This window comes from Equus przewalskii, chromosome X (assembly GCF_037783145.1).
Source record: "Equus przewalskii isolate Varuska chromosome X, EquPr2, whole genome shotgun sequence".
Lineage (NCBI taxonomy): Eukaryota > Metazoa > Chordata > Mammalia > Perissodactyla > Equidae > Equus > Equus przewalskii.
In genome coordinates this window covers 85,204,222-85,229,324 of record NC_091863.1, presented here as the reverse complement: position 1 = coordinate 85,229,324, position 25,103 = coordinate 85,204,222, and the positions used below count along the sequence as shown (strand labels likewise).

Sequence of the window (25,103 nt, the reverse complement as noted above, 5' to 3'; positions counted from 1 at the left end):
ATATATGACCCACAAATCCTAAAATATTTACTATCTGGACCTTTATAGAGAAAGTTTGCCCCCTCTGAATTAGAAACCAATCAGGGTGTTTAGGTTTGGAAAAGTTCCAAATAAGCTAAGCAGAAACAGGTATCAAGTTAAGACATTGCTGGTCCACAGCTAGTGTAGTCTCTGACAGGCAGTGGTGTTTGCCATGGTAGGGCTGTGGTTTTGTGGCAGACATTTTAGAAACCTTCAGAAACTGTTTTAAAAAGCAGGTTACCACGAAGAGATAAAGAAATGTTTTTCAAAAAAATCCCTAAATCCACAGCACATACGAATACTCGTTAAAACTTGCCCTGACTTGTTCAGGCACATTTAGCAACTGAGTAGCAGGAATCCCTTAAAAGATGGTCTTTTTCCCATAAGAATATAAAATATTGCTTATGTGAAAGGTTATTAAGTTATTTTTTTGCAAATTTTGGTTTCAAGTAATTTATGAGGACAAAAAAGATTAAAAGAAGTTGTGCCTTATAGCCTTCTTCTTCTCTAGACAAGGCTGTGAAACCACACCAGGTGATCAGACAAAAAACAAAGCTAATTACATTTAACCTACGTGTGATATTCACAATTTGGTAAAGGAAAAATTCCCTTGAACATAGTTTTGATAGGGGTGCTTAAGCTGGTATAAATTCATTTTTCATATTATAAGTGCAACTGCAAAGAAACTTTCCCTTTTGTCTCTACTGGGAGTTGACGGAGAGTTAGGAAAATATTCCAGAAGAAAATGCATTGTGACTGGCCCTCCTTGGGATGTGTACCTATTAAAGAAATGAATAAAAGTCATGCCAGTAGCACAAGTTTTTGTAGCCAACAAGGAGAATGACTACCTAAAACCATATTAAAAGCAAAGCAAATTCAATTTTAAAGTCCCTTTCAGGGGCAGTTGTATAAACCAAAATTCCAGGGCATTTAGAAAAGTAGGATTAGATCTACAAAAGTGACTTGAAAATAGGACACATTAACAAAGCAAAAAAGTAAACTGAAGGAAGCAGTAAAGCAACAAAATAGAAGCAGGAAGAATGGCAGCCCGACGAAATTGCTTCTAATGAGATGTATATCCTTTTTTAAAAGAACTCAGTATTCTCCTAAATCGCAGGCTCTGAATATGCTACAGATGTAGGCAGAAGGGCAAAGGAGAAAAATGACTATATTCATGACTTTCCCTCTGGTCTTTCTACTGCCTACTAACCATCCGATTTATCAAACTAATCAATTAGCTACTGGTAAATTATTTTTTGTGTTGACACTTCCACTTATGTCAGGGTCATTATTAGGGGCAGTTAGCATATTAAAAAAGTTGAAAGACAAATACTTAGCCTGTAGACAAAGGCATCATTTATCACTTTACCAGGTTAAAATAATAGTAGTTTGATATACTTATACCTACAGCTATGTACATGCACTATCAGTTAAACAGACAAATCATTAGGGTGAGACAGGATGCATCAAAACAGACAATACTCCATTAATTTTGGGTGAACGTTAGCTAATCGATCAACAATGATATTTATAAAACCTATGGGTTAATATATCAAGAATTAAAATTAAGACAATTTCTGACAATGATTGAGATGGATCTCTTCCTATGACTGGTGTGGAGAAACCAGAAAAAATAATACAGTTTTCCTATGTATCAAAAAAATGTATTATTCAGCAGTATATATTTGGGAAAAAATATTAGGCCTCTGGTATAACTAGAGGCTCACAGTGCAGTGCTTCATAATGTAGTCTCACTAAAAACTTTCTGCATTTTAAATAATGATGCTTAATACTAATGTATCGAAAGAGTTATACAGGTTGAAAACCTGGCTCTTTATCTTGGCTGATGTTGCTAAAGCTTTTGGGTCTCGATTCTGCCTGCAGCAGATGTAAGATTCTGTCTGTGTTGTCTGCCACAGAGATTGAGGCTACAATATTTTTATTTAGCCAGGCGTGTGTGTGTGGGGGGTGCTTTCTAAACAGTATGTGATATTATTTGCCCTACAAAAAACTTCCCTGCCCCCTCCACATGCAAGTCCCTAGCTTGACAATTCATAGATAGTTTGCTAGGCTAAATTTTGATGGCAAGAGTTTTGCTCTTTATTGATTAGTTTAAGGGTCCTAATTAATTCTGATCAATAGGTCAATCAACATTTAACATGGATTCACTGAGACCTTGTGAGTGTAGGGAATTATATTTATTTACAGCTTTGAGTTTGAAGGCTATATTGCTGGTAGTGAACCTTTTGCTGTTCCTATTGCATTTCACCTGTGAGTGGGAGGAAAAGCATGATAGTGGGCAGGACCTACTCTGGAATGTTGTCCACATCTTTCAATTATTTCTCTTCTCTCTTCACCTCTTCACCAAGAGGAGAGGTAGGCAATGGAATACATTCAGAGAATATTAAAAGAAAGGTAATGCGGAGAGCAGCAAAGAAAGTGTGCAAAATATCCTTCCCTTCCTCTTTTTTCCCTTAACCTCACGCCCTAGAAACAAACTTGTAGATATAACTAATTCCAATCAGTGCTATCTTAGTAAATGTGGAACAAGACTATTGTTCCTTATATGGTCTTTTCTGTGGTTCCTTTGGTACTTAACGACAATTTTATCCTGGTCTTCTACTCTTGCTTTTTTTTAAGTTGCTTGTTCTTTGTGCCAAATTCTAGACAACGGATTCTTCCTTTATCTCAAACTTTGATGAGAAAGCTCAGTCCATTGACCTCAGTCCATTTCTGGGCATAATGAGTACGGGTCCCTCTCTCTTGACTCTAACATGAAGAAGATGGTGGGCATATCTAATTTTATTCCATGTGAATAAACTGCACACAATGTGTTAAATTCCCATGGTTATGCATGTCACCCCTGCCTCACACTTTTTAGGTCACAGACATCAGATTGCCTTGAAAAGGATTTTATTACTCCCCAAGGATAATTTACTTGAATGGTGTCCAATATGTCCTGTTATTAGAGGAACTATTGGCAATGAGTACTTACAGATCCATGTACAAAAACGTTTTTTGCATGCCTCACTTCAGAAGTGACTAGGGATCATCTGACACCAGATGTATTCTCCAGTCATTTGTCATTTGATTGTCAGCACAATCACATGGCTAGTTCTAAGCATTAAAGAACTGAAGATTAGACTAGTAAGGAAAGTCTAGCAAATGCAAGAATGTAATCAGACATTATAATTTTTCCTCTAAATTACTGAAGGAGTCCTAGAATTTCTAAGTGAGAGAAACTCACAGAAAATTGAGCATGAAAACAAATGGAAAGATGATTTGATACTCGAGGCCAAAATCATAAATACGATTTCAACAGACATGGCTGAACAACCATAAGCATGATAATATTATTAGTTCACTAGTGTATTTCTCTGGTGCAATAATGCATGAATATCTTATATAAAACCCCATAGTCTTCCTATGAATAGAAGGGGAAATTGAGATAAAAGCCTTTGAAGGAATTTTTTCTCTTCCAAGTCCACCTAGACATCTACAGATTTTTTTAAAGCTTCAGTCAGAAGTGGTTCCGTTTATAATTGTTAATAAATATTGCAAACGCACTTTAAAGCACATTGCTTGCTTTCTTTTAAAGGCAAACAGAAGCTGCAGGATTGGGTTGTTTCTACTTTCAGTCTTAGAATGCTGTTTTCTCAATCTGATCAGTCGCCCTCAGCCCAATTCAATAACCTTTTTTTAATCTCTGCAGAAACACCGAGATAAGATGGGCTCGAGTCTAAATGGTACTCATCCAAAAATGTCCTCAATCTCAGGATCTCAATTGCACAGCTGGGTTCTGTTGGTCACATGTCAGCTTCAGAGCACATCTGTTCATTCCTCAAGGATCCACTAGGCCCCATGAACACAATGTGCTCTGTGTAGAGTACTTTACACCGCAAAACCCAGCAGCTGCAGGGGTGAGAAAATCTCTACTTCTCAAGTTTGTGTCTCTAGGCAGTTTGAGTAGGGTGTTTTCTATCTGGCTTTCTTTTGGTTGCCTGTCACTTCTGACATTCAGACGCCTGTTGGCAACAAAGTTGCTTTTGCTATTCTCAGGACAGATGTTTCTAGCCTGGGAAGAGACGGACCAAACTTTTACTGGAAAGTAGGAACTCTTGCCACATTCAGGCACCAAACCTGAGAAAACATAAGACAGATCCTGGCCACAGGCTCAAGAATGGAAAGGTAGGTCACTGCCAGGAAAATAATGTCCAGATCTGAAGACTTTTAGTTTCAGCATTTAGGAAAAATATTTGTGTCAAATCTTCCCATCTCTGCTGGTTCACAATGGGCAAAAGACACTTTCTTAGTAGGGAATGTGAGAAGGGTACAGACACCTCCACCTCACCTTGAAAGTGACATCTTTGTACTGAAGCCTTTTGAGAACTTCTGGTCATATGAAATAGAGAGAGAGACAGAAGGAGAGAGAGAGAAGCTGAGGGGAGACCCATTCATGTACTTTTGAAACTGTATGCATTGGAAAGGTTTGTATGTTAATGAGGTTGAGTTGGAATACCATGAGAGTGGTGCAAAGAAAATGAAGATACATCAAAAGTGAAGACGTTAACCATGAATGACTTTACGTCACAGTCTTCATTAACCTGATTCATAGCAAATTATTGTAGATCAAGAATGATATTATGAAGTCTGCTTTTACAATCCTCAAAGGCCTCATTGCTAGTTTTTGGAGGAAGGAGTAGTCTTGGGTCAACATGTTTAAATGAGATGTGAGGGACAAACATAGCTTATAATATTGTAACTAGGTTTTTTTTCTCCCCCGCAGGAATGTGTCTATATTTATATAGCATAACCTGTTAAATCTGAACCAATGGCTGCAAATACAGACCACAGAAGCTTCTTTAATAACACACATACACCAAGTCCAAAATGCTCTACTCTGTCATTCATGTGTAAATCAAGTATATTATTCATATACTTCATCAACTTCCTGAATGCGTGCTAAAAATGCCAAGGAAAAACTCGTTAATCGTGACATGGTGACTGCTCAGCCAGCTCTGAAATGTTGATGGAAAAGAAAAATTGTCAAAGGGCCTTTATAAGAACTTCTGCAGGTTACACTCGCAAATCGGAATTCAGAGAACATGAATTTCCTCGCTCAGGAAGGAAGGATTAAAATCAAACACCCTCCAGTGGTTGCATCTAAAAACTGCATAGTTGCCCCAAATGGCTTACGTGTAAAAGGAGTCTTCCTGTGTACCATTGAATACCCAGGATCCAAGTCCCAGGTCAGTCTGATGGTTGTATAATCTCAAAAAGATTACAATGAACTTCTATGGACTATAAAACCTCAGTCCATCCTGATGACATCTTCTTGGGTGTTTCTACAGTAAGTTCTTCAAATGCCAGGGTATACTAGGTGACAACCTCCTATCATCTCTTATGCAGTCTGTTATAGTCTTCAACTAAAATCTTGTAGTTTTGAACTAGGAAATATGGCTTGTATAATCCTCACAGCCCATGGTCAAGGAGGCTATTCAGACCTGTCCATGATACACTCAAACAACTAACCGATTTCAATCAATTTAGCCAAATAACTAGCTGACTCAATAAGGTATAAAATATTTTACCACCTGTTTGACTAAATTAACACAGCAGGTTGGTGCAATTGACATGTCAAGTCATCAAAATGGACCATCATCTGAGAGCACTAACAGGACACAATTTGGGGTTGCATCTCTCTTGCCCTCGTTCTCTCTGGGTCTCACTCTCACCCATGCACGATATCTGCGTCTTTACACAATAAGCAAATGTCATCTACTGAGTCTCAAGTAAATTGGATCTCCTGTGTTCCGTGTTGTCACCATTTCCCTTTCTAATGTGCACAATGGCGAAGCACAGTTTCCAAGTTCAGAAGAAAGATAATGTTTAAATGTTCAGACATGAAGGCTGACATTTTTCAGTCACTTAGTGAAGTTGATAAAGACTGCTTATTGTGGTGCTAACAATTTTGGAACACAGGAAGGCAGAAAGGCCGGCACCACATTGAGTCCTACTGCAGATGACTTGAGATAGAATAGAAATTCCACTTTGGTAATGATATCACTTTAATACAATTTAGGATACTATCACTCTAAAGATTGATTTTGCAAAATTTCTACGTTTACCAAGATGTTCTTGGCAAAAATATACAAATTCCATATTAATCTAATGAATTAAGCCAAAAAAATACTAAAGAAGTATTTTTAAATTTTCATCAATGATTGATCAACTCCTCATAGGTATTCTTTCTAATATTTGAAGAAATAAAAGTAATATACTCATTAGCCTGTTTTAAGGGCTGAGACTATTCCTATGAATTACTCACTTTCCTTTTTCTTTCAGTAGAAAGCTCCTTTTTAGCTTTCACATTCACCTTGTTAAAGAAAAATGCCTTTCAGATACTATCATGCAAAAATTTTAATCCTTACGTATTTCATCCTCATTATTTCCTCCTGTCTTAAACCAACACTGTTCAAGCAAAATCAACAAGCATATATGAAGCATCCAATGAGCTCAAGTATTCTGCTAGATGATGACAGGGGCATGAGGATAAATGAGATATAGTCCTTGCTCTCATGAAGCTTACAATTTTACTGACTAGACAAAACATAAACAGATGGAAAACTACCTAAAATAATAAAACTATACAAAATATTACAGGAGTGCAAAATTTATAGTCAAACAAGTGATTAAGCACCATGAACTCAAGGGCCGGAGAAATTATTGTGACTTTTCACAGAGGCAGTGTTATGGAGAAGGATAAATAGGATTTGTAAAGTTATAAAAGACTAACATTCACAAAAGCACTGCAGGGGCACACAATGTATATCAAAGGCACAATTTGGCTAGAGTGGAAGGCACAAGTAGGGCTAATGTTAGGAGACAAGTTTAGGGGATAAATCTAGGCTTGCACCAGACTGCAGAAGTGTTTAGTTAAGGGTTATGGATTTTACCCTATAGGAAATGGTGAACAATTTAAGGTTGCTGAATAAGGGAGTGACATAATAAAGGAGGTATAACATATTAGTGGGACTAGATGGATGAGAGGAAAAATAGGGAAAGCAGAGAGTAACCCATATTGCAGGAATGTGGTGATTAGGATCTATACGAGAATGGCGGACGTGAGAATGGAAAAGATACAATGGACACTGGATTTGGGAGAGAGAGACAGAAGAATAAAAAATGACTCTGAGGTATCAGCACGTTCCTTGGGGCTCGATCAAGGTACAAGGGGTATTTCAAGTCATGAAAATGAAGGAAATTACAGAAAAGAAAGAGTGGAGGACCATGGGAAAAAGTTTGGGGAATTTTTTCATTTGTGGTGCAGGGAAGTAATGGACCAGGAAACATTGCCTTTTTTGTTCCTTTCTATGCACATGTAAGTGTGCATACTCACATACACACACAAACATACATAGACACACATTCACTCTGAGAAAAGAGACAAATAGCAAAAACTCAGTTGTTTCAATTTGTGTCCTGTCAGTTTAATGACCAGGGTGGACTCCTGATAATCTGAATAAATGTTATTGAGGAATAGTGTGATATAGCCAAGTGCAAACTACAGTCAAACAGATCTAGCTTCTAATCCCCAGCCCTGCCATTTGCCAGCTGTCTGACCTTGGACTTGTTTGAGGCCTTATTTCCTCATCTGTAAATGTCTCCACTGCTCTCTCTCCGCATAGGAATTTTTTATTGTAAAGATGAAATGAAATATTGTATGTGAAACATTTTAAATGCTGCGAAATATTGAAAAGATAAGCTTTTTACTTTTATCAAATGTGTATAAATTACCAAATTCTAATTTGTGGTCACAGTTTAATCTCCCCCTGCCCCCAAGGATACTAACATAGACACATATGCAAACTAATTGTAGCACTTTTATTTTCCCTCAATGGCATTTTAAGCCCTTTGAGGGCAGGGACCATATCTTAGGCTTTCCTGTATTCTCCTTACACTTTACTCTGTATAGCACTCTGAACATTTATAGGAAGAAAGTATATATTTTTACTTGAACCTGAATTTATTCTGAAAGCTCAAATATAGCTTTCAATATGTAGCATAATTTAAAAGTAGCATTCAAGCCCACATAGTCCAGAACCTCTTAAATACACAGTAAAAGTGCTATACCCAACGGCCTCACATACCTATTTAAGTGGATTTTTTCCTATAAATCTGGAAATGAGTAACAAGGCATAAATTCAGAGTTATTAGCGACAACGATTGTAGGTAAAACCAGAAGCACAATGACAGACCAGCTTTGGAACTGAATTGCATTGAAATGACTGACTTATACAGATTACTTTTTAAAGGATCATCATTTTCTTGGAACACTAACGCAATATATTAAAAAATACTATTAAGGCACAATTTTAAAACCATAACTAAATTTTAAGTGAGCGTGCCTTTCAAAGAATTTGGATATTAGAAAGTCAGAACACAGACATTCAGGAGAAATTTGAATTTAATAAGATCTCCTGTGAGAAACAACTATCTAAATACATGGCTCTGACGTTTGAAGCCTCCATATCACTTCCTAAAAGAAACCAAACTTTTTAAACAGAAAACTTGAAAGTACTTACTTCCACTTGGAATCAAGTCCCTTTCTGGGATGAAGAGTTTATATCCATAGTGTTTTTCCAGGACGTCTGGCAGTATTTCAAGAGCAAACTGCTCTTCTTCAGGATTGTCACGGTCTAAAGTATCTTGGTCCACTTTGGTGTAAGAAAGATAGGCATCATATTCCTTGTTGTCTTAAATATAAAGAACAACAAAAGTGTTGTACGTATTAGCAGGTTCTCTTTAAGTACTAGAAGTCTAAAACCACTAACAGGCTGTAATAAGCACTATAATTAATGACTATTGTTAATAATTGGAAAAAATAAGTGACATGCCATGTTATAAGAAATATAGTACATTTCAAAATAACCTAGTCATATGATATGAACTGAAACTGTTGTGCAATGAGCAACCTATAGCAAGGACAGAATAAAAGAAAGAATTATTATTTGTGACTTTTGGTGACTATACATATTTGTGATATTCAATGATGTGTGAACGATTAGCTCAGTGTGTTTGAATGCAGGACTAAATAGACCAAAATCATGGATTTGAACTCTTTCTGTGCCAGTTGGCTTGGCTCTGTCACTTCGTCACAGACTATACCTTGTTTGCACAAATATGTGCAGAGATCCAAGAGGGGCTGGGCCTTAAAGTGTGGAACATCGAAATAATCCAGACTCACTCCTGGAGACACCACTCATCGCACATGCCATACTTCCAGTTGGTTAGTGTCATCATCTTCATATACAAAAAGCAGTTCATTACCAAATATTAGAGACAGCAGCTGGGTTTTATACAAGTGCATTGCCTGTTATTCTTGTTCAATCCATGGCCAACTAATTTGACACAAGCTTCCAAAAGAAGCCTTTGTTTCAAAATATACATCTTTCCAGTATTGCCAAATTAGGTTTTCCCTTCACACATTTAGTCAGAGTTAACTGTGCTTTGAGAATGTATTTTTTCCTCCTTTGCTGTATTGGCTCAGCGCCGGCATCTCCAAAAAGAAAATGTGCATATATATGCATTTTTCCTGAAAAATATTAATGAATACAGCTACTCAAGGTATTAGTCCCCATTGGTTTTAGATGGGCCACATCGGAAAAGTTATAGTGGTTTTAAAAATTCGTTATTTACAGAAAAATTATTTTTAAAAGTTAGTGTAGTGAGCATAGACTCATATGTAATAAATACTATTAAATGCATACTATTAATAAACACTATTCGTATTTATTCAACCTAGTTATTTCAAATAATAATTTTAAAAGACAGGTAAACATTTCAGGATTTGTTTCTAAAACACATCAATATTTTCCATTAAGAGACCTGATTAGAATATAGCTAAAAGCTGACCAAAAGGTAATTTACAGAAAGAAGCAGGCACACACTTACCTATACCATTAATGATTTGGTTCTACCTGCTGAAGGAGGAATAAATGATAGGCATATAAAGAGATATAAATACCCTATGGTAGGAGTAGGCAGGACCCCGGACTGTCTGGAGATATCTGAAGCAGGATTATATTGTTCAAATTCTAGTTAGATTCTAGTCTTTACCACCCCCACACGAAAGAAACCCTGGTTTTTATGTTAAGATGGTGTCTGAAGCCAGGAGGCTTCTCTTTAGCATGTCCTCTGGCTGGAAAAGGGTTCCATAAACCTTGGTCGGGTTACTTGATTGCCTAGAAGCAGATGCACATGAAGGACTGCCCTTGATAGTTGAGACCATTTGGCTTACAAAAGGGGCACATTCCACTGTTATGCATAAAACGCCACGTGGAAGCGAGAATATTCATAAGCAATGCTAATGTAAGAACCTCCTGGTAATCTTAGCACCTCTGCCCCGTTCCAATCACGCTCAGGATGCACCTGCAGGTCCTTGACTTTATCCAGTTATGATTACTCACTTGGGACTAAGAGCTGCTGATAATACACAGCTGGAAGAATAAAAGAGGCCAAAGGACAAATAGCTCCATTCCTGTGAGCAGAATGCATTTCATTGTTCTTGGTGGACGGTGTTGCCGCCTCAAACTTCATAATGTCAGACTAGACCCTCGTTTCCTTTGACATTGATAAGTTTTATACCTCACAAACCTCCCTAAATTCAACTACCTATTAATTCAGTCAACAATGATTTGTTGAGAATCTACTATGAGCTTGCCATCTGCAGTGACTACCTGACATGTTCACCCATCTGACCTGGCCTTCTGGACTCTTGCCCCATTGCTTGTCCTGACTATGACTGTATGCCTTCCAATCATGCCTAAACTCACATATTCCCGGTCCTATCCTTACTTGCTTCACCTATATCCTAATATAGGTGACGCTACAAAGACCATCCTCTAGAAAAATATTGCCTATTTGCATATCACAAATCAGATTATGACAAGGAACATGGATGTGTTTGAAATGTGTTAACACCCAAAACATGTGGATAATAAATTTTACCTAACATTCTAGAGGCACATCATTTTTGGAAAACAGTTGCCTCTGATTTTAGCCATATCCCTTTAAGATGAACTAAAGGTGAAGAGCTTATGGTGGCTGGCCAAAGCAGGAAGAAAGCTCTCAAAGCCACCATGTCAGACGTCCCAAAAGCTCTAGGATGCCAGCTAGTGAGCAAGCAGTGACGCAGATGCCACAGCTTAAAAAATGCACTTCAGCCTTATGTAGACAGCCAAGAAAACCTCATGAATAGCCACAGCTGTTGCTCACAAAGAGGAGCAAGATGGATAGAGCAAAATCAACAACATGATGCAAATAAGGTTAACACCACGCCTGAAAATTGTTTTAAAACCAAATGGTAATTCAGCGACACCACTTTTCTAGGCAAGGCTAATGAGCCTTCCTCTGTGTTAAATCCTCTGACTAAGCTCATCTGAGGAACAGGAAAATAGAGCACAATGCAGACAGAGCATTATAAGAGCACTTGCATGAGGGTCACCATAGCTATGCTGTTCCAAATGAAGAGAGAACTTATGAGAAAGCGAACCAAACTGTCTGTGGAAGAATTTTTCTGTTGTCACACCTGTGCTTCCCCATTTTTAAATCTCATTTTAATCCTGTTCACTATCAGGAAGCTGCTCCTGTTTACAACCCAGTTCTTCTGGGGCTATGCTAAGAACAGTGCTAAATCCTTAGCTTCTAAAGGCGAAAACTGTGCAAAATTGTTGATTATTATATCTCTAGTGCCTACTATAGTATCTGTGTCTCTGTGTGTGTGTAGTGTTGATCCAGATGAATATAACTAAATACGTCATGCCTAGTGCCTGCCACATAATAGACATTTAATAAGTACTTAATGACTGAATAACCCAAATATCGAATAAATGAAGCAATCATTGTTTGGTGGATTGAAATGAATTATATCGAAAAATGGCTAGGAAGTCAAATTTGTTGGCTAGATTTTATTTTATAAAAAATAAGGCATCTTTATAAGAACTTTCAGGAAATGCTACTATAGATATAAATCAAAGAAAAAACATGAACAAAAAGTATACGGCTAAAACGAAGTTGCGTCTATGAGATGCCAATATATTTAAATGAAGAAATGAAAAATTCAGTAGGTTATCTTGCTGACATTTGGCAGTATGAAATTGGATATTTCTAAAAGGGCTTTAATATTCATTTATTCATCCTCACTACATACCTCCTGTCTTTTTAGTATTCCATTCAGTTAGTACGGAGATTGTATGTTTAAGGTTCAAGTTTCCATGTAGAAATATGAAATATTTTAACTTTCTTTCCTAATGAGAAGCCTTGAATTCCCTCACACCACATTGCATTTTTACCCCAAAACAACTGCTTTGAAATCAATACATACAATTCTCAAATCAAAAGGCTCCAGATTAGTTGTCATATTTGATCACACAGGCTACATTGGAGATACAGATCCAAAATGGACTCTCTGATCCTGGAATGTCCTATGATATTAGCATGAATTTAATCTTACAAATCTGTACTACAACTAATCAGTTAATCTGGATTATTGAGTATGGGTGATGAAAGTAATTAATTATTGCAGAGTAACTGAAATTGTATCATCTCTTACAGAGAATATTAACAAATTGCTTCTAATCAAGACTCAAAACAAATGAATCACAGGAGCCCCCCTTTCATGTTCTTTCACATGGACAATGCATCTTTTACATTCTCAATTGGATACTTTAGCCACTTCTTGGCACCGGGCAACCAGTGACATTTTCCTCAACACTATATTTCATCTAATTGTTTTATATGCACAGGTAAGAAGTCATATTTTTCTACATTAATTGTTGTATATAGAAACTAGGGATAATTGACCACGTTTTCATATATTTTTTTGGAGCATATAATTATGGCCAGGAAAGGCCCTAATTTCTCATTTTGAAGAAATGTTTGAATAAGGGTCTTTAATACTTTTAAATGGGCTGCTATAATAGTTGGGTAAATACACTCCTTTGATAATAAGCATGCATATGTACTCATCAAACAGCATTTCTCTAATTTACTGTGAAAACATAAAAATCAATTAAAACACACTCATATCATTGCTTATATAACAGTAACAATAAGACCAAAATCAAAGATTTCTTTAAAATTTTGATGTTATAGTCACCGATCTGCCTTTCTACTATCACTATAAAAAGAAAATAAAATAATGAACCTCTCCTTTGAGGTAAGACCATGATCTCAAACAAACCAAGCAAAAGCTCTAACTTTCATTATTTCAATACAATGAAAGCTAATATTTACCTTTTGACCCCTTTTTCTTTACCTTTTGAACCCCTTCACCCATTTCTCCCACCCTAAATCTGCCTTTTTAAAGTAATGACTTACGATTGGACATTTTTTCCATCTTGGTTTACCTAAGGCATTCCACACACGTTTCCAAGGCTTACAGTAGTCTGTGGGTGAGGACTTTATGTATAAGGAATCACATGTCATGATTTTTTATTTGTATTGATTGGAAATATGGTAATGTGTTTTGAAAAAATTAAATCATTTTTGGATGTTCAAAGAAATAAGGCTCAATACAATGCTTTATTGATATTTCATTCATAAGATTTCCAAGGACCATAAAGGGCTAACGCAAAAGAATTATAAGCCACATTCTGAACTTCTATCCTTTCAGGTCACTTTTGAGAATGATGCTATAATCATCCAAAATGTATGGGTCCAGATGTACTGTGATCTTTAAAAATAGTGTTTTCATAGCTTTTAATTTGTTTCTTGCATGATTTGTCTGTGTTTGGTTTTTTTTTTTTTTTTGATGCCTGGGGTGGCTAAAAATGATCTGTACCTAAATTTGAATTTTCTGGAGGAAAAAAATGGAATTTATTCTTAATTTGTTTCTTAGTAAAAGAAAGGACTTTGACAGCAATTGTTTTATCTCTTGACCAACTAATGTCTCCTTGTTAAACTTTTTATTTGGAAATAATTTCAAGCATACAGGAACATTACAAAAATAAAACTATTTCAAAAACACCTATATATTCTTTACCCAGATTCACCCATTGTTAATATTTTCTCCCCTTTGCTGTTTCTTGATAAATAAAATTTTTCTGAACTATTTAAGGATAAGTTGCATTAGGCATAGCTGTTTAACTCTACATATTTCAGCATGTATCTACTAAGAACAGGGATATTCTCTTACATAATCACAAATTCATGCCTTTTAATTGAATGGTAAGAGACAACTTACCATCAGTAGTTTCATCACCTCCAAAATGCTGTCGGTAGAAGAGCATCAGTTCAATGTTGTAGCATTTGTAGACGACCACGAGCAGTACAAGGAGGAGGAATATTGCTCCCAGGCCTCCTGCAAGCTCAATTTTGTAGATTAAGTCTGGAACAAACAGAATAAACAGGAAAAGGCAATTAAGACAGTAACACTTGGGATCTTCCCATACTTCTAGACTGTAAGATGTACAACTCATTCTGCTTTTCTTTCCAGAAGATTCTTGCTTAATGCAGTAAGTAGCTTTGTTCTTGATACATTTGTGTAAATCAAATTCTTATAACATTAACTCTCTTCTAAAGATTCCAGTAATTTTACTATTGAAAGTGGTAAGTCTGTCTGAGAAGAAACAGTCACTCCCAATTTGTTTTCAACATGTCTAGATCTCACATACATACTTTTGCTTTAAATGTACTTCAGGGAACAATTAGAGCTGCCTTTTTCTAGTGCAGGGCCAATATTTTGTTCTTACTGTTAAATTATCTTATTGGCTTAGCAAGATTACCATCTAGTACTTCTCAGGCCACGGGCCCTATTCTTCTACAGGAGAAGAGCATCAAAAAATTATTCTCAGAATCAAATAAAATCTAATGAGCTTGCAGGATTTAACTGTTTCATTTAACCCCAGTAAAACATAATCTAATAGAAGGTAAGCAGGGAAAATTAGCTTATCCATTTCCCCTACTTATTTGAATAAATGACTATAATATGTATGTAATATAATATGCCCAATGGGGCTAAAAGAGAATGAGAAATATAGGCTAATCACTTGGCTTATTCAGCTAACATCAGGCTACCTGATAGCAGCCTTAGGCTGCTCCAGTTGGGCACTCGTGGAACTCTGAGAGTTGGAACAACTAAATCAATACATAATGGAAGGAGACATAATGTATCCCAGGCTCAAGGAATAGTGAATTACCTGTAGCCTAATTAGTGACATTAACAAATCTAGGGTGTATCATCAAAACAGCAGATAATATCATGGAATTTAGAGAAACAGGAAGTCAGAGAATTTAGAATGTGAATTCAGCAATGTCCAGAGGAGAAATGCTGAGTATGAAAGACACCATACCAGACACATATTTTCCACTGTGAGGCAGGAACATCATTGGTCTCAACATAATATAGATAAAATTTCCTAAAAGATTAGCTAACCTCCCCTTAAGCTAAATCCATAGTTACCAAGTGACTCTTTTATTTCTAATTCAGCTTACTGTGTAACTAGAAACTGGAAAAGAGAGTGGTGTCCTGGTTTGTACATCAGTTGTTTGTGAGTTTGGTTGGCATCAATCAGCCTCTCTCGATGGATCAACTCTGGGGCACTGTCAAAATCAAATTTCTGACCATGACAGACTGCCATTCTTGAAGGTCTCTTGACAACCAGATCGTCAACTTTTCCCTGGGAATGTCCCTTGTTTCTATATAGGCTTATTGCTTAAGAGAAATTAGTCAGGCTCAATATAACAATTCAGATTAAGAAAAAAGATAAACATATGCAATATATACTACAAGTAATACATATTATAGATAAAATGTTCAACCAGTCTACAATCTATTCTCTAAGTAATCCTTTAGGGCAAGAATTGTTGGTCCAAATTTATAGATGAAGAACCTGAGACTCAATAGTTTAATTCAATTACCCAAGGTCATACACCAAGATGGGACTTGAGCCCAGATATCCTAACTTCAAATTCAAGGCTCTTTTTATTATACCACAGCTTTCTAAGCTCCAGCCTGGAAAGTGACAATGGAAAGCCTTCTCCCTATTCCTCCACAGAACTGTTAGTAAGCTTCTTGAGAACACGTGACTTGCAGTGAATTTTGGCTCCTTCCACCTTTTCAATTCCAAGGAAAGAAGCTAAACTACAATTCACCAGGCAGAATGAAAGGACTTAGCAGAGGTCAGGCCCTTCATTGGAGGGTACTCAAGTACCCTATAGCTGTACCATGGAGGAAGGAGGGGCTCCCTGGAGTCTAGCATATGAAGAAAAGTTTTAGGTTTCATGGAGAGAGAGGGAATTTGCTCTTGGAAAGGAGGTGAAGTGAGAGAGGAGACGGTGGTAGCCAGAGAGAGCATGGCCAATCAGGAGTGTCACTGAGTGGAAATGGTAAGAAACATAAATAAACATCACTCTTTTTGAATAAGGAAAGGGGAGAAGGATGGAAAAAGGAACGGAGTGGAGCTGCTGTGAGGGGAAAAAAACATGTTAATAAGGAACATTATGAGGGGACACATAATAGGTAGATAGGGAATTGGAATCTATCTCTGTTCTGCCTGCTGCAAAAGGTGGTCATTTTGAAAATTTAACCTCAAAATTTCAGGTGAAAAAAACAGTCCTACCACACATTAGTTCTGCCTCCTGCCCTCTATGCAGAAAGTGACTCCCCAGGAACCACTGCCTGCCTCTATGTGAGAGGTAAGGCAGGCTTGCTTATGAGACCTCCGTAGGACTGCAATATCACAATCTTCGCTTGTTTTCTCATCATCTTACATCAGTTATGCATTCTTAGCAGCCAGTGTTAAATTGACAGAGCAATATGATTTTTTTTCTGATTCTAAAAATGAGTTTCCCTTCATCTTAGGGCATTGATTGACTTGATTCAACATGTTTGTCCTGCTATAAAATGCACATTTTATGTTGTAAATTTTTTGAACTCTCTCTCTCTGTCTCACTCTCTCTCTCTTTTTTTTCTCCCTCTGTCTCTCTCTGGTCAGAACAGATTTCAACTGTTTTCAAAGTCACCAAATGGGAATTTTTCCAGCAATTTCTATGTTATTTACAGAGTAGAGTTGCAATTAGGTAGATGGAAAACTTCAGCAGCAGGAACAATTTGTGCTCCCAAGTAGCAGACACCTTTTTCAGCAGTAAATTTATGGAAGAAAACTGTGGTGTGAAAAGTACCTTTGTGGTTTTGTGGTCCATTTTATAAAAATGCCTTTGAAAGATATTACCTAATGATGACTGTTTACATTGAAAACCGTGGACCTAGTTCCTGAGATTCAACCAGTATTCTTTGATTTAGCCCAGGAAGTCACATTAAAAGGGAAACATGCATCCTATAATCAGAGGGCAGAATTGCCATCACTCAGATGACACCTGGCTTTTCTTTTGTCTTGTTCTCAACTGCCGTTTTCCATCTCAGCAGGATCTATACTTCTAGGGACATTTCCTGGCTGAGAAGGTGAAAGTCATTTATTTGGACTGTGCCTTGTATATACTTCACAAGGATAGCTATAGCCAGAACAGCAAATATTTATGGGATTATAACTTTTTCTAGGCACCCAAAGTACAAGTGTAGTTCTTTTAAACCTTCTTAGTTTGAGCCCGACTATTTTGAGCACAAAGATCAGACATTGCAGAATGGGACAAGTAGCAGTTAAAGCCAAGGGACCGGACAGAGGGAAGGCTGGAAATGTTTGAGCTTGCTCATAAGTTAGGAAGCAGGTTGGGAGATCCCACCTGAGGGTTTCCTCTACAGGTTGGGAGTTCAGGGTGGGGCAGTAGCACTGGGAATGAAAAGAGGAAGAGAGATTCAGTGATATGCTCTTGTTTGTGGGAAACTATGCACAGAGAAGAAATAATTATCAAAATTTGTTTAATATAAGTTCAGAGTCTTGATTCACTAAAAAAAATAAAACAGGGATGGACTTCTTACTGAAATGTTAGCTGTACTTGTTGACAAATAGGACATCAGAGAGTGTGGAAGTGGTAGGTGCATGTAGAAGATGCATAAGTAAGGAACGACTTGTTTTGAGAAAGCCTGACCCTGTTAATTGGAGATATTAGACATGAGTTTTCCTTTTTACTTTATGAAAGGACTCATCAAATGTTTCTTCTCCACAATGACCGTTTAGGGCGTTTTCAATATTGGACTTACAGCTCATCAGAAAGTTACTGCTCTATATACTCATATTCCAAGTGGAAACACTATAGCCACTGAGGCCAGGCTATAATATGATAAAACCTGAAAGGTTTAACTCCAGAGGAAATATCCGAAGTTTTGCAAAACAAGCCTGAGCCAAGTCTGATTAAAAACTTTGGAACAGAGACTTCTTGCTCTTTTCTGGAGCTCCATCATATTGTCAAGAGCTCCTAAGGAGACTGAGTGAGGAAAGATGAACTGATCATTTTCCAAAGCACAGTGAAAAAATTTAACTGCTACCTAAAACAGTGCAAACTGGTATACCATGGGCCAGAAAAAGGTTTTGTTGGTCTATACGATGTTTCAAAAAAGTGGATACTAATATTTAAAAATCAAATGATTTCATAGTCTTTCAACGTCACTTGAAAACTCTGAAGCTGTCCTATCCCTGGGTTTGCATTCCAGCAAGCATGGCAATAATCTTCTAGAAAAGAGTAGTGACTATTTTGCTTATCCTAATAGCCAGCCCAATAATTTTAATATCTGCCTGGCCCCTGAGGTCTCTGAGTTTTCAACCTCCAATGTGGAAAGTGAAAGTCTTTGAAAAGAGAAATGCATTTAGATAACCCAGGGCAGACACTAATCAAGACAAGATTGCAAATAAATCCTCTCTTTACCAATACTTGTTATCCATCCCCCACCCTATTGCACTGGTCCTCAAGGAGGAGCATTTTCATGCAACAAATATTTTTGAGCACTTACTATGTTCTATGCACTAGGGGTACAGCAGTAAGTAAGATGGAAAAGGTCCTTGTTCTCATAGAGTTTACATTCTAGTGGGGGGAAAAGATGAGAAGAAAACAAATATAATGTGATATCAAATAGTAATAAATAAAATAAACAGCAATAGAGGAAAGAGAAAGTGATGAGTAGTCCATCAAGAGATGAATGGATCAAGAAAATGTAGCATATATACACAATGGAATATTATTCAGTCTCAGAAAAGAAGAAAATCCTCTCCTTCGCTACAACATGGATGAACCTGTAGGGCATTATGATAAGTGGAATAATCCAGACAGAGAAAGATAAATACTATACTGCATGGTATCACTTATACGTGGAATTAAAAAAAAAAAGTTGAAGTCACAGAAACAGAGAGTAGAAAAGTAGTTGTCAGGGCCTAGTGGGTGAAGGAGGCAATAGGGAGAGATTGGTTAAAAGGGTACAAATTTTCAGCTATAAGATGAATAAAGTTTGAGGATCTAATTATAACATGGTGACTATAGTTGATAACACTGGATTGTATAATTGAAATTTGCTACAAGGTTAGAATTAAACGTTCTCACCAAAAAAAAAAAAGGTAAATATGTGAGGTGATAGATATGTTAATTAACTTAGTAGGGGGAATCCTTTTACAATGTATACATATATCAAATCATCACATTGTACACTTTAAATATCTTATAATTTTATTTGTAAATTTTACCTCAATAGAACTAAAATAATTTTAAAAAAGAAAATGATGGGTAGTACTGTTTTATATGAGGTGGCCAAGGAAGGCCTATCTAGTAGGTAATATTTAAGCAGAGATATGTATGAAAAAAGGGAGTGAATCATGCAAACAGGTCAGGGAAGAGAGTTCTAGGCTGAGGAAATAGCAAGTGCAGAGACCATGAGCCAGGATTGTACTTAGTGAGCATGAGAAATAGAAAGGAGGCTAATGTGTGTGATGCTTGAGGCAGACTGTGGTAGAAAATGAGATCAGAAATGACGACCAATTGAGTCATGCTTTGTAGACCATGGTAAGAATTTGGGACTTCATTCTAAGTGCAATAGTGAGGGTTCTGAAATTGGGGGATTCTGATTAGAAGAATGATATAATGTGACTCACATATTAGAATCATTCTGGCCGCTGTCATAATAGACTGTAAGGGGACATAGGGGATGCAAGGAGACCAGTTAGGAGGCCATTGCAGTGAGCCAAGCAATTGATGCTGGTGGTTCAAACTAGGATCGTAACAGTGAAGTGGGGAAAGTGTTCATAGTCTGGGTATGTTTTGAGAGTAGAGCCATGGTATTTGCTGTTGAAATAGATATAGCATGTGAGTAGAGAAAACAAGAAGTCAAGGACGACTCCAAGGATTTTGGCTTGAGCAACTAGAAGGATGGTGATGGAGATGGAGTAGGCAACTGCAGGATCACGTTTATAGGGAGAAGAAATCAGGAATCCTGTTTGGGACGAGAAAAGCTTGATATGCCTACCAGATATACCTGCTAGTGGAGTTTTGGAATAGTTGTTGAATACATTGATATACAACTCTGGAGTTTAGGCTAGAAGTCCAGGCTAGAGATATAAATTTGGGAGTTGTCAGCATATAAATGGTAAGCAAAACCCTGAGATGGAGATGGAATGAAATCATCTAAGGAGTGAGTGAGAAGAGTGGGCCTGAACCTTGGGGAAATCTAATATTTAGAGATCAGGAAGATGAGAATTAATCTTCTCAGTTATTCATGATTTAGACACGTTTCCTTGCAGAAGCCATGGGAGGTGGCAGTTTTACAGTGTGCCTTGGTTTCTAGCATCAGATTATTAGAAATTTTAAGTCTGGCTAGTGGTTGCTTTATTCATTTAAGAGAAATAGATTTATTTTAAAACTCAAATAAGGCTATTTCTATCCACTAACTGAATAATAGGACCCCCCATTATTTTTCTTCATAGCAAGTTTTTACTTGTTACGCTATACATCTTCTGAGTAATTTGTTATTTAATGTTTAATGTTTGTCTTTCTTTGCATCCTCACTTCCCTGAGGACTATAAGCCCCTGTCTTATTCAGCACTCTACTCACTAGTACCTAGAACAATGCTTGCTATACATGATCCTCAATAAGAAAAGAGAACTATATTCATTTATTAAGCAGAATGGGTTCTAAGTGCCCATTAGTCATCAGACACTGCCCAAGTTGTTAAGGATACGGAGGTACAGCAGACCCTGGCTTGAAGGATCTCTGAGCCTAAAATAAGACTGAGATGGACAGGAACAAAGTGATCCTTGCTGCGAGGTATCAGGACATGATCAACGTCTGTCCCTCATGTAGGGGGACTAAGTGGTCGCCTAGTGCATAGGAAAAGTTATCCAAGTTCTATATAGTAACAAACACTGTTTGAGCATGGTATTTCACACCATATCATTATCATTTGAGCCTCAAAGTGACTCTACAAGGTAGATATTATTACCCTTATTTTACAGATGAGGAAACTGAGGTTCAGGATGTTTAACCAGACGAGCTAATCCCACTGAACCAGGCAGCTGAATCAGTGGCTGAACCAGGATCTCCTGAACCAGGGTCTCCTGACTTTACTTTCTCTGTTAGACTCCTTTATACTTGAAGACTTTATTATTTTAAGACAGAATCAAGTCCAACAGAGTAAGAAGTGGTGCTAGAGGGATAAAAGCATTATTCTCAGGATAATGACATTTCTCTGCTTCTCCTAGAGCTTCTGGTCAAGGTCAAGTATTAGGGCTGGCTGGAAAATAGAAATTCCATCTTGGCTAGGAGCTACAACTACTGACCTTGCTGATTGAATCTGTTCAATTGCTCTATAGCTCAGACAACAAGAACACTGATTGAGAACATTTGTTCTTTTACATTTACAAAACCTTTGCCAGATGCACACATACAGAAAGTATTTAGCCTTTTGCAGTAATCAAGAGCTGTGGCAGGATAAGAGACAATCTCAGAAGCTGCTCCAGCTGCTGGGATTGTTGTTCCTATGTCTCCTTATATCTCCTTTATCTGTAAATTTAGAGTTTCTTTTATTTGCTCATTATATACAATTTCCGCCCCATCTGGAATCAACTCTAGAGAGAGAGCTCCATAAATGCCAAATTGTTTAAAAATATATACACCTGCTAAAGGCCTCAACACCAGGTCATACCATGAAATATTGTGTATAATCGTTACTTTAGAAATTGTAAGAATATCATATACTATTCATTATTGTTATTTACATTTTAGTCTGGGAATAAAAAACTTACTGTTTCTCATCCAATAATAAAACCCCTAATATTTCATTTAAGGGATGTAAGATGAAGGTGAAATACAGAGAAAATTTTGACTGTCGAACCTATCAAATTTTAAGTAACATTTATAACGAAGGTACATTTTATCTCACTGGATTTAACACATAACAATATTTCATTTCATTCATCCACTTCCTAATGGTATGGAAGATCTTGGGCACTTTATGCTAATATTCACAGCAAGAGATATTTGGTTTTTTTAAAAAAGATAAAATATTTAATAGAAATTTATACTAAATGATAAAATAAGGCCAAGAAACATAACTAACTTCAATAGGTACTTGGTAGCTAAACAAATCATAATGATAGTTATAAAAATAAATACCCTTTTTACGCAGCAGAACACTGGCATGTTTCCGTCCATTTCGGTTTTCCACATGGCAGGTATAATTTGCTAGGTCAGCCTCCACCACTGAATCAAAGATGAGTGCCAACTCAACTTCTTTTTCTCCAAGATGCTCTTTAAGGAGCCTGAAATAAAGACAATATGTTTGGCTGAATTGGTTTGATATGGGGAGAGAGCAGCCATGCAAAGGCTGCAGATGGTTATGTAGCTCACACAAGTCTTCAGTGGGCATGGGAAGTCCTGACTGGGTGTATGTGCAGCATCTTCTACAAGAAAACACAAAAAATGGCTCTTGATGTGAATATTACATGGCACATGAAAGAGGCAAGGCATTCATTAAGCAAAAAGAAATATTAACATGCCACTAGGCTTTGATAAATGAAGCCAACACGATTTGTGTGGCAAAAAGGAGGAAACATTGGGCTCTATATTCTGTGCTGGGCTTATGAAAAACAAACGGGATTTTTGCGCCATGGCATGTAGGCAAAAAAAATCTGTAGGAGTGTAGGTTTTGTGTTAGAGGTTAGAGTTTTGACAACAGGGGGTAAGAAGGTACAGAAAGGGGCCTTGAAAATTGTTGCCTTATGAGAAGTAAAGTGAAAGTGGTTAGTGGCCTTCTACCCCTAAATATCAGTGAGAAGCCTTCTCTCTACTTTTCTCCTGCCTTTTGTCCAATGCAGGCATGTTACCTGTGCCCTAATGATGCTAGCCCCCCACCATGGCCTTGCTTTCTCCAGACACTGATCCCCATTTGTCTTTCTCCTTTCCTCCCTCACAGGAGAAATCCTGCATTTTGTGACATTTTCACATAGTCCTGCTTTTTGCTTTCCCAAGTGAAGTTGCAAAGGGCCTTGAATGGCCAGGAATAGGTGTTCTTCACTGAGGAGCTGAGTGGCCAGGAACCTTCCCTGAGGAGCATGTCTCCTGTTTCTTTGAAGAGTTATATTCTCACCAATGGCTGGTTGCCTCCTGGGTGAGGTGAAAGTGAGTACCCTGCTGACTTTTCTTTTCTGTCTCCTCCTGCTTTTTGACCCAAGAAAGAGCAAATCGTGAGTATACACGGTGGCCATCCTGCCGTTAAGTTCTTGGGTGACATTCTTAAATACATGTATTTGCGAGCAAGAAATATTTCAGATGGCAAATTGGGGCACTAGAAGCAATTCTCATCTCCTTTTTGGACAACTGGTCATGAATGCAGAGAAGGACCCTCTAATTTACTGGCATTTAGCATAAAATTGGAGAAGACAACTATGCTTATAGAAAACTCTGTTCTAAGTACAGGCTTCCCACTTACAAGCTCAAGCTGGATCCTTACAAAGGCATTAACTCAATGGTACCTTAATTTAACGCATCTTTAAGTTGGGAAAAATATCTACTGTACTTACCTTAACTTTGTTGTGAGTATAAAATGGGTTAAAGTGATTTAAAAAGTAAATAGCACTATGCACATGCAAAGGAATGTTATTAAACATCAACATTTCATTATCCAAAGGTAGATTGTTTACATTTTGGCTCCTCCAAAAATATTTGTATTTACATTTATTGATATTTAAAACTGGCTTGGCTTAATCTCTTCTGGCTCCCCTGTGAGAGAAGGAAGGGCATAAGATTGGGTTGGTGGAAGAGAGTTCCCAGAATCTGAGAGTCTCCCATACTGAAATCTGAAGCCCAGATAATATTCCAAATAGACATGCTTTTAAAATTAACCCTGTTTCTGTTCCCTTCCAATAATAATCATATCTGAGTTGATAATGCTGGCATTTGTAACTTGAGTAACTCTCCTTTTCCTGCCCTTTACCTTTATGTACCATCACTGAACCAGACAAGAATAAGAATTTTTTAACCACATTTCACTGGTACTCTTTCTATTAATTTTTTTTCTTTCTGGCTAAAGTTGTAGCTTTCCTCTCTTTCTCCTCTCTCAACATACCTAACCAAGGAAAAAAATGGGAATTTACTGTCTTCACGGTTTATGTTGAAGTTTGCTCTCCATTTTCTCCCTGCTATGGATAAATCCCACTACACTCAATTCTTTTGGTCCTGTGTAACCTGCTATGGAAGAACCCCTTTAGTGCCAGAAGCTGCTTAGGCACCACAAATTAAGTCTGATTTAAAGCTTCATGTGTAGGACACCCACAGCCTCTGTCAGGCATGAGACAGAAAGCTGATCCTGTCCCTCCAGACCAAGCCTTTGCTTCTTCATTTCCAAGGCAGTTTCCAATAACAGGTTTCTTCACAGGCTGCAGAAAGAATCTGGAGAGAGTATTTGAAAAATGATCCTCCATCCATCTATTAATATATATGAGGTGTCTTAATTATCAGCTCTTGAAAATCTAGAGGTGACTTGCTTTTTTGGAACGAAAGGGCAAGTTGGTGTTTATGTCTACAAATGACTCTGCAGAGCAGTCACAATTTCTTAGCAAAGGTTGATATATACCAATCTATCAATGATCTTTGTCAATTCCATGATAAGTGCCTAGCTGTGGGCTAGATATTTGGTATAAGAGAA

General features: G+C 37.3%; 1 protein-coding gene across 1 annotated transcript in view; it reads right to left on the bottom strand.

Annotated features, from left to right (window-relative positions):
* Positions 1–25,103, bottom strand: part of IL1RAPL2 (interleukin 1 receptor accessory protein like 2) — a 969,697-nt gene that overhangs the window by 6,248 nt on the left and 938,346 nt on the right. Inside the window, exons 9-11 of the mRNA XM_070605106.1 lie at positions 22,574–22,719; positions 14,267–14,410; positions 8,607–8,777 (exon numbers count right to left, since the gene is read on the bottom strand). Of these exons, the coding sequence (XP_070461207.1) occupies positions 8,607–8,777; positions 14,267–14,410; positions 22,574–22,719 (461 nt within the window). The remainder of the gene's footprint in view (positions 1–8,606; positions 8,778–14,266; positions 14,411–22,573; positions 22,720–25,103) is intronic.